At 28.0% G+C, this 11,482-nt stretch overlaps 1 protein-coding gene across 1 annotated transcript; it reads right to left on the minus strand.

The window, feature by feature from the left end:
* Positions 1–10,422: 10,422 nt before the first annotated feature.
* Positions 10,423–11,276, minus strand: LOC111279666 (non-specific lipid-transfer protein 1-like). Its single transcript, XM_022866647.2, has 2 exons — positions 10,840–11,276; positions 10,423–10,688 (listed from the first exon to the last, which is right to left on the minus strand). Exons 1-2 carry the CDS (start codon positions 11,184–11,186, stop codon positions 10,679–10,681), a joined length of 357 nt encoding a protein of 118 aa, XP_022722382.2. The 5' UTR covers positions 11,187–11,276; the 3' UTR covers positions 10,423–10,678.
* Positions 11,277–11,482: the final 206 nt, after the last annotated feature.

Consider the following 11,482-nt stretch of genomic DNA (forward strand, 5'->3'; position numbering starts at 1 on the left):
TGAAAATCCAAAAAAAAAAAAAAAGATAAGCAATTCAAAGAAATTTTGAGGTTAAAAAAGCTTGATAGGAGGTAAGTTACAATGGATTTAACTTATTTGTTCACAATCACTTGTAGTACTCAAAATCATAATTCCCTATATGGCTAACCATCTCAAAGAAACAAATTTCAAAATAAAAAGCTTTTTTTTTTCTTAATTTTGTGGGAAAGTCATACTTCATCTACATTTCATGACATGTCATAACTTTTCTTAATTAATCTCATTGAATAAAGATGAATGAAAATACTAATTTATAAGGCAATGAAATCAAGCTGCATGATATCATGAATGTCCAAAATCTACTAAAATTCTTATTGTAGATAATGTGCTAGTTTATGCCAATTTATAATGATGGTTCATGCCTAAGAGTTTAAAAGAAAATTGATAATTCTAGATAACTCATATTGACTAAGAAATCTAAGAAAAAAAAAGAAGAAAAATTTGTACTACATTGCAAACAAATTCTTAACACAAAAAATAAAATAAAATAAAATCCATAAAAAATATATAATATGATAACAAAGAAAACTCGTATCACAATTTAAACAGACTCAAAAAACATGAAAATAAAAAACTAACTTTGGAGAAAAAAAATTAGTGATTAATGTTATAAAAAAAATTTAGTTGTTTACCCATAAGAAAAAAGCAAGAACCCATAAGTACCATCACCTGCAGAACTAATAGAAACTTTAATATTGATTTAAAAAAATAAAAGAATAAAGAATCAATTTAAAATAAATGCACTAATCAACATTAAATAAAATTCAATTTTTAACCCATATAAATTATTCAAATTTGAATCCATATAAATGATCCAACATAACAAAAATCAAGCCAACCTACATACTTATCAACATAAAAGAGCCTAGGAAATGCACAAGGTAGCTTTAAACATACCAAGGTATAAACAAGCAAAATAATTTGTAGAATTTAAGCAAAATAACCATAATTACCATGATAATCTACATTTATTAGATGCTGAACAAACCAAAATTACTACCTTTAAAGCATCCACTACCAAGTATTTTAGTCACTATTTATCATAATTTTCATACAGCATTTTGCCACCTTATTTATTTAGAGGCAATTTTGGGAATGGCTCAATCTATAAACAACCTCAGGCATTTTCAGTGGCAATGCATGAGGTTGTTTGGCTTAAAAGATTCTTAAATCATTTGAGATTTAATAAAGATAAGTCCAACTTAGTGTTGGTGAATTACAATAGTCAAGTTACAAACACATTAAAAAAGGATCTCAAATATTATTTTAAGAGCAAACATATGGATACCAAGTATAACTACGTGAGAAACATGGTTACACAAAAAAAAGTCAACATACAATATAATTTTTATGTATAAGATGGTTGTAAATCCATTTACTAAGCCTATATCTAAAGATGTGTTTAATAGTCACATGAGATCTCTAAGATTACGTAAATATTGATGTATATATTGGTACCACCTAAATATACAGAGTTTTTACATGTCAAAAATGGTGCTAAAATTTAAATTTTGGTTGATTTTTACTGTTTTTCATGTTGTTTTCATGGTTTTAGGTTTTTAACCTCAAGAACTTCATTTTCATGCAAACCATGCATGTAAGCATGTAAAGTAAGCTTAATGCCATCCACCTTAATCTATATTCATGCAACCATAAAGTTTTATTTGTGTAAAAACTCTCCTATGATGTATTTAGCTATATATAAAAAGGATTGCATGCAATTCTAAGCTTACTTGGACTCTATCATGTTCGACCAAAGAAAAAAGTTTGATCCAAGTATAATTCTTTTGCTTAGCTATGAAAAAAAATGTGTTGCATAAGGACTCTACTCATTCAGCCATGTAAAAGGGAAAATCAAGTTGCATGATCATGTACTCTACAAGTTCAATCATGTTTGGCTAAGGCAATCCAAAAGAGTTACCATGCACTTTGTCCACAGTGAAAGCTAAGTACATTATGCCAAAAGGAATTTAAAGCTCACTATGAAGCTTGTTGCTTAACCTTAAAGAATTTAACTTGGAATAGTATTTTATTCATTTAAAATTCAAGACTTGGATAAAAATCAACTTGTTCTTGAAACTTTAAATCTTAGCCAAATTTTATGGAGGAAATTATCCAAGATTTGATCAAGATGCAAGCAAGGGTCAAGATCAAACCACCAAGAAACCATTCGGTCAAGAACACTTAACCATTGAGAGTCTAATTCAATCATGAAGCTTTGAAGATCAAGATTACACTCATCCAAATGTATTTGAATTGATAACAAACTCTTATGAAGCTTATCCCCTATTGGTCGAACCCTTTACTATAAATATAGAGCTCATTCACTCATTTTCATCATCTTTCACTTTTTCTCTTTTCATTTTTTTCTTAGTTCTTTTAGTTCTTTAGCTCTGTAGGTGAGTTATTGGCTTAGGTGACAGATTTGTCAATAACCACAAAGTTTTTTTTTTATTTTTTTTAATTCTTTTAATTCAAGAAGTATTATTTTCAAGATCTCTTTTTTCTTACTTCCAATATTGATCAAAAAAATTTTTTATTTTCTTGCAATATTCAACCTATACTTATTTTCTTGTTCTTTAAATTCTTTTTCATGCAATCTTTGTTTCAAAGATTTCTTTAAGTATTTAGCCTACCCCAATTTCTACTTTGCAATCATTTAAATTTTGTTTTATTAGATCTAGTTTTTGGCATTAGTTTTTTACTTCCCAATTGATAGTTGGTGAAGTCAAAATCCATGCTTACACATTACCTTTAATATTTACCTTTCCCTACAACCAAACCCTGAAATCCCATTTGTTTAGAAATAAGCTATTAAGGTTTTGCCTTTTGTACTTGTGAGCAACCCAAAAATACATTCTATAATCCCTAATGAGACAATATTGAAATACTCTACTTTATTACTTGATCTATGCATTTGTAGACTATATACAAAAAATAACAATCACATGTACTATTTAAATGGTTCTATATGAACAATATATGATATTTTTTCATTTGAGTTTACTTATATTGGATATAATTAATGTCATTAAAGTTTAGTACTTTATTTTGTGATGCATGCACACATACAATATAATTTGAAAGGTATGTCAGATAGATGATTGGCCTTCTTACACAAACAATAACCTCAATGGTTTGGCACCATAATGATGAGACTAGTTTAAAGTTATGGATCGAAAACCTAACATTTAAAAGGAACCACTTTAATAAGGGATCAAAATGAGGTCACTCGATATTAAGATTTGTGACTGAAAGTGAATAAACCTACAATTCACTTTGTCTATCTTAATATTTTAGGTGAAAGTCCTATTTATTATATGAAATCAAGTAGAGTTGTAGACTAAAGTTAGATATTGAGAGTGTTTGAACTATCACCTGTACAATATTGATATATAAATAATGAAAGACATATGTTTCTCGAAAAAATGAAAGTAATACCTTACATGTATTACATATCATATGTGCATTGTTTGACCAACAAGGGTAACAAAAAAATCTTTGCTTTTTGTTGTGTGAAACTTTTAAGAGAAGAATATCTTATATTTAGTACCCTTAAGGATTTTTTACTATTCTTAAAGTTTTAGTTCAATATTAGTTATCTTAGATTGTTGCCAATGGTCATGGATGACTCAATCTAATGGGACATATCTAGATAGCAATTGAATTAAAATGAAGAGATTGTAGAAAAAGGGAAGATTATTCTAGTGTCACATTTGGTTGAATTCACAGGTCGACCAATATGTTTGGAATGTCGAACATAATTGTAAATACACAAGTATGTCATATAATATGATAAAATAAAGATTGTGAGAAACTTGAAATGTGGTTGAATAGATTTATGATGTTGCATACTTGCTGTACTTGAGAGTTACTATATATATTTAATAGTTATATAAGTGACTAGATGTGATTATAAGCTATTATAAGTACCTAATAATTGTACAACAACTGAGCTCTGAAAGTATGCTGGTCGTATAACTTATTTCTTTGTATGAACTTGATATAAAGAATAGAGAAAATGTTATCGAGATCATAAGAGTTTGGCGTTCATTATGTGCAAATGGGAAATGTTGGGATAACCATTCATAATTGGTGGGTATCATCCCATGAAATCAACTGCCTTGGGCAATTTATTTTTTTAACATGAAATTACCTTAGACAGTTTACATTAAACATAAAAATGTTGCCCATCTCCATTTAACTCAATAATAGCATTCAACCATTAAACATAAAGCAAAAGAGAAAAGTTTAAAAAAGAAGGAATATAAAGAAAAGAAAAAAGAGCAATCAAGATGATATTACACAACTCTCAAGAGGAATTCTTGCTTTGTGTGATGAAATACTTACGCTGTGAAAACGAACAATCTTTGAATTGTGATCTTGTTCAACAATCCGTAATTCAAGTCAAGTTTCTACTTTCGCTAAACAAGTATATATAATTATGTTCGCATATATCTTGTAGATATTTATCTTTTACATACCAAACCATAGCAATTAAAGAGATAGTACTCTTTTTAGCTTCCATACTTATCAATTGCAGTAGGTGCTGGTTCTTGATCTTTTCAACTTAAAGAGAGATTAGCCCAAACATGAAAGTAAAGAAAATTAATTGAAGTAGAGGCCATAAGGGTCTAGGTGCTACGTAAAGTTGGACGAATGGGTTGGATTATGGGTGAGTTTGCAAGGAAAGGGTTTGGTTGGATGGGGAAGAAAATTAGAACTGGGGCAGGGGACAAAGGAGAATGGAGTAAAATAAGAAACAAAGGAGGATAAGGGGATTTTAGGGGAGCAATTATATTCTCACGTGATTTTAAATTAAAATTAAAATTATCTTTTTGTTTATACGAAAAGTTGGGAGGGAAAAGCAATAAAATAGTGAGAACTAAAAATTTGAGAATTTTTTAAAGTGATTTAGATAAAAATTGAAAAGGAATGAGATGATAAAAAATGAATTTATTTTTATGAGATTTTTTTGAATTTTTTTATGAGTATTTTGTATGTATTAGTATGGTTCAAAATTAATTAAATTTAAATGACTAGAGTTTTTCTACTTAATATTATTGTTAATTTTTTTTTTGGTGTTTGATTAAAGTGATTAAAGTTTTGTTGTTAAATTTAATTTGTGAATTATAATATATTAATATTTTCATTCATTATATTTTTAACTAAACTAATTTATGAGTTTAACTTCATATAATTGAAAAAGACAGGAAAATATTTAATTTTTTATATATAATACTATTTTGTCATTTTTATACAATTATGGTAATGAATTTCATGATATTCATGAATATATTTGAACAACTTTAAATATGGATTAATTCAACTATTAAGATATAACATAAAAATTATTAATAATTTATTTTTTCATATAAATAAAAATTAAAATGTTTTAAATTATTTTAAATATCATAAAATAAAAATTTATATTATTGTAATTATAATTTATTCATTATATAAGAAATTATGTAAAAATTAAAAAAATTACGATCACGATGAGCACAAATTATTATCTAACTCATTATATTCATGATTATCAATACAATAAAAAATGTGACCACAACGTCAATTTAAATTCCTATATCGAAGTTAAATTTATTGCTTTGAAGGATTCGGTTGAATAATTTAAACGCCGATTAGTCATTGTCAGAAGCAAAATTTGGAAGCAAGTCACTTCAACCATGTCAGTGATGGCACCAAATTAAAAAAAAAAAAAAGATTAAAGATCAGAAAAAAATCCGATTGTCAATTAAGTTTTTCAAGAGTATTTACTTTCCTCATTATTAAAAACTCACTTTGGCTTACAAATAAAGTTCCTATTGTAACACTTCAAATATAAGAAATTGAACCTCATTGTTTAGAGATTCGTTATAATCCCGAAATGCATAGGTTGAGTAGAACTATAAGATGGAAAAAGATTATCACTTTTTTTTTTTTTTTTGTGCTCAAGTCATATTTAATATATAAGATAATAGATATGATAAAATAATAATTATAATATATTATGTTTTTGTGTTTTAAAAAATGGATGAAATTACGAAGAAGATTAATTATTTTTTTATAGGATATTCAATTTTTTTTAAAAATAAAATTATTTTTAATTTATGAAATTAAATTTATATATTTTATTATATTTTTAAAAATTATATAATTTTAAAAAAAATAATTTTGATCAATAAATAAATTATCTTATTCTAATTATTACACAAATCAAACATAAAATAATATTATTTAATTTAATTCTATTCATAATATAATTTTATTTTATCATATCCTCAAAAGTCTTATATTACAATTATATGTTTCCCTTAATACTTTTAATTTTGAACTCGGTTCGCTGCTTCCCTTCCTCTTTCTGACCCACATTGATCTGGTAGCAATACAAAAGGGTTCAAATATCATATCTAACCGAACGGCTACCTTGGAACCAAGACTTTTCTTTAAAAATTATGTAATTTATTAATAAAATATTGAATCTTTAATTATAGTAATTATAATTTACTTTTAATAACCTCGGGTATAAAAAAATCAACATCCCCCATTAGCCGAGCCAACTCATAAAAAAAGCAGCTGACGGTTGTTAATTTATTTTGTCTTTCCAATAATTTTCTTTCAAACATCACAACTTTTCTTCACTTAAAGCAGGTAAGATTTTTTATTTTTAGTTTTCATATATAATTGCTCATTGACCGAATCTAAAGCTTTTAACTCCAAATTATCTCAAAAATGAGGATGTCTTGGGATTTAAGTTTTCATGTTTTAAGTCCCATTTATATATATATATATATATATTTTGTATGTGTAAGTTAAAAAATATAATTTTTTTTAGGTTTGTTTGGTTAATTACTTAATTTTATTTGTTTTTCTGTTAATTTCCTCTACTAAATTAATTACTTCATATATATTTTTATATATATATATATATATATTAAAATTTAATTATTTTCTTGTTTCGCCTTGACATCCACTGATGAGTACTTTTGTACTTTGTAGCATTTCTTAATCAGATCAATACGTAACGGTAATGAATGAAGTGAGAGAGAAGAGTGCTTGGAAGAAAATCGAAAAAGGATATAAAGAAAAGGGCAAAATCCGTCTTTTACAATGTGGCTGACTGAAGAACTGGCCTTTATATTTATAGTCACTTGACCTGATGAGATATGAACTCTTTTTTTTTTTCCCTTAAAAATATTAAGGGATATTGAAAAGGATAGCAGTTCTCAAATGCTTATTAGTTATTATAATGTCAAAAGTATTATTAACAGAATTTCTTATTTAATTATAAGTCTATCACATACATGCATAATCTTTTATTAATAAAATAAAATTAAGAATAAAAAGTAATGATTTAATGAATTTTGTATCTAAAAATGTTTATAAATTACTATTCTAAAATAAAATCTTTTTTTTTTCTTTTTTGTTTTAACATTTTAAAATCTTGAACTAAAATCATAACTCAACCCCTATCCAATACCATTTGAGTTACGTCTTCTCTTTGCATTTCTTCTTATGTTTGGGCTTGGATTCTGCCTCCTTGAACCTTTGCACTTGGACTTGGGACTTCGTTTGTGATTTAGCTTCAAAGTACTAATGGCCTCACTCTTTGCTTCAACACCATTTCCCTCAACGGGCAACTAGACAAGAAAAGCAACCAAAAAAAAGAAGAACAAGAAGAGAAAAAATTAAGATAAGTGATCTTTAATTTTAAAGTAATTTTTTACCATATGTTACTAATTAATTAATATATGTTTAATTTAGTCCAACTTAACAATATAAACATAATATTTCATAGTTTAAACAGTAATGAGCATAGATGGGTAATATTTGTTTTTGAATGTTTTATATAATATAGTCTTTATAACCCTTATGTTTATATATTAAAATTTTCTTTTTGTTAAAGGATATAAGTCATGATGGTTGTCGAAATATAAGATACACATCATGTCTTATGTGCGTGATTATTTTATTGTTGATCTCGTTTTTGAATACACATTCGCTTGAAAATCTTAGTCAAACAATAAAGTATTCTAGTGAGTTTCAATATGTTTGAGCTTACAATTTTAGCATTAGACGGTTGTATTCTGTTTTCTTTCTTATAGAAAATTTTTATCTGTCATCGATGTAGGTCGAAATCAAACCATTCATGAAAAATTTGTGTCCTTATTTGATCTTTCTTACTGTTTTTTTTTTTTTTTTTTAATTTCTTGCAGCAACACATTCATTAGATTAAGAGTAAATCGCTGGACTTGTTCTTCCCTAAATATTCAGCCTATATCTAGAAGTACTTTACAAGATGAGTTGCTGCTGAATTTTAATTGTCCGTAGCAGTTATCGTCAAAAAAACATAATAGTCGTCCTTTGTTGTTGGATGTCCGGCCCATTATCCCAATAATTTACTCTTAAATCCTTAATCAAGGCAAAAGGTGACGAATGACGAGTGAAGCTGAAGATAGCTACACTTGCCAGCGGTGAATGGAGTGCACCCCTGGACTGCTTCTTCTGTTTCAGCCACTAGGTTAATCAGATTCTTGCCTCAACCACATAACTGATAACACCCCACACACCCACAAGCTTTCCGCCAAATCACCCTTCAATTATGGGCAACCGTTACCTGCATGCCTTCCTGTCTGTTTGATTGCATTCTTTCAATTGTTGAAAATGGTACCGACGGCTCCCTCCCGGCCCCAAGACTAGGACTGAAATTAATACTAATTGATTTAACGTTTCCTAATTGGCTTCTTCTAACAATGACAATGACAATGACATTATTGTCATTCAAGCAATTAGCTACTTGGACAAACGACGTACAGGTCATTCCAAATTATATATGTTATAAATATCTACCTGGGTCCTGATAGTAATATTGGATTGTTAATTGTCACTTCATCTATCCTTAATTATTTGTCCTTTGTTCATTTTCATTTATATTAAAAATCTAATTAATTAACACCTTTAAGCTTGGTGTTGGTTGCATTTGATTGGAAGAGTATGAATAAAATTAATTAAAGTGAAAATTTTAAAGAGTTTATATTTAATACATTGTTAGTATATAAATTTTATATTCTATCAATGAATCAAAAAATGTTATCTCATTAATGAATAAATATCAATTTTTAAATTAGATATAAAAAATTAATATTATTTAAAAACTTACACATTAATAAGATAATATTATCTGATTTTACTTATTAATGAGATGTTATCATTTGATTTACTAATAGTACATAAAATTTTTACACTGACAATTCATCAATATAAACTCAAAATTTAAAGTACTTTCAAAGTTTGATGGTTAAGCCATACTGCTTCTCATCTCATTGGAAATCATCATATTATATGTAGAAAAAAAAAAGAAAAAAAATTTCTTTTCTTCAGCTTTCCCTCCTTATCACCAAACAGAGCTTTTATGATCTTGGAAACATTAAGACAATGCCTAAAGCAAGACAAATGCTTTCCAAAAGGTCGCAGGGAAGATAAATGCTTTGGTACATAAACATATGTAGCTGACTGTTCATTAATAATTTAGTTACTCAGCATACAGTTTCTTTTCCCATTTAATTGTGATGGTTAATTAAAATTTAAATATAAAAATTGAAATTTGTGTACTTTAAGAATTTATCATAATGAATTTACGGTGATTTGGATTATTAAAAAAAAAAAAAAACTCTTTTAATTAGAGGCATGATATTTTAAATTGTAACATCTTCTTCCATTATACAGAAATATGAGTATATTTTTAAAATTTTAATTTATTCTTGAATTTCATAATTTTCAAATGTCAATTTTAATATAATATCAACCGATCCAAAAATGAATGGTAAATAAGGTGCACTTGTGGAGGTTCATTTATGTTTTTTAAACCCCAATATCCCTTGAAAAAAAAAAAAAGAAAAACCAAAACAAAACTCTCACTGCTTAAAAGTGAGCAACGAGAATGTCTATCGGTGTTGGATTACAGTTTTCTGTGAGTGTTGGAATTGTTGTTACCTACACTATTTTTGAATTTCCCGTATGGTATTGATATACTTCTTTTTTAGGGCTTCTATTTTATCTTTGATTTATTGCACTCTTAACTGCGATCGGATATTTATAATAATTTCACTACTTTTAATAAAATCTTATTCTGGCAGAAAATAATAATAATAATAATAATAAAGCATGTCTATCGGTAAGGCTGAGGTGCTTAAAATCTTCATGCTTTCAGGACTTCACTTGCATCCTTTGGAGGGAAATGATTCCTTCCGCACAATTAAGAAAAGTAGCTAGAGGAGATATTTACTGCTTCGCTCTAAGAAGATACAGTACTCTTGAATAGTTTTACGATTAATATTTATTTAATTTTTTTAAAATTAATTTTTTATTTAAATTTAAATCATTAAATTTCAATCATTAAATAATTTTATTATTCATAATATATATATATATATATATATATATATAAGAAAAACAAATCTGTGATAGTATTATATTACATTAAGTACGTAGAAATACTATATATAGTTGCATAAAGCAACCTCGTTCACGGCGTACAACTCTAAAATTAGGATAACTCCTAGGAAGAGTAGTATGCACATGGATTTTTATCATCCATTTTATTCTCTCAGGCTATCATATTTTCCCTTCCTTCGGACGAACTTCACTTCACGCTGCAATACCAACGAAAAAAACGAACATTAATTAGTTAAGAAATCATTAGTAATTCAACTTAAAAGCTGTTATACAACCCTTTGGGCCATTTTCTTTCCTTTCGATTTCAGCGTAATTTGGTTCAAAATATAGAATGGAAAATGTACGAACTTTTTGCAGTTAGTGTTGGGGCTGATCTTGTAAGGGATGCTCACACCGCACTTGCCTGGAAGTCCACTTGCGAGACTGTAGTTGATGCCAGAAATGCTACCGGAAGCAGTTTTGATGCAGTTACAGACGGCTTGGCGGTCTGCTGTCGTTTGAGCTCCAGAGTTGAGAGATTTGATTCCACTGCAGCAACCAGCAGGCACAGTACCGCCGTTTCTTAAGTAACTAATGCATGGTGACAGAGCACTTGTGACTTGACCGCATGTTATGGCCCCCTGAGTCAGGGGTGCACCCACAACCAAGCACAAAACCACAAGACATGCAAGCTTAAGGATCATAGAGCTAGCCATAACATTTATTAGATGAAAATAACAATTTTACAGAACTTAAGAAGTATTACTTGATTACAGTAAGGAAGCTGATTGTTGCGTGCTAAGGCCTCGAAGGTTTGAGGGTTTTTATAGGGAAAATTAAGTTGAGTGGGGTAATATTAGTATGGCGTTAGGCGTTAGTAGTTGGCTAAATTCAATGCTAGGTTCTTTTCTTTCCTTTTCATGTTTCACCTTTTATATAGGTGAGTGTTTTTAATGCTTTGATTTTTTTTTTTTAAATACCGCGAGTAGGGATTGGAGTTGTTTGAACTCAA

This window comes from Durio zibethinus, chromosome 27 (genome assembly GCF_047325235.1).
Source record: "Durio zibethinus cultivar Kanyao isolate XHJ-2024 chromosome 27, ASM4732523v1, whole genome shotgun sequence".
Classification (NCBI taxonomy): domain Eukaryota; kingdom Viridiplantae; phylum Streptophyta; class Magnoliopsida; order Malvales; family Malvaceae; genus Durio; species Durio zibethinus.

Coding starts and splice junctions, on each gene's coding strand:
- LOC111279666 (XM_022866647.2), bottom strand. CDS start 11,186: ATGGCTAGCTCTATGATCCTTAAGCTTGCATGTCTTGTGGTTTTGTGC.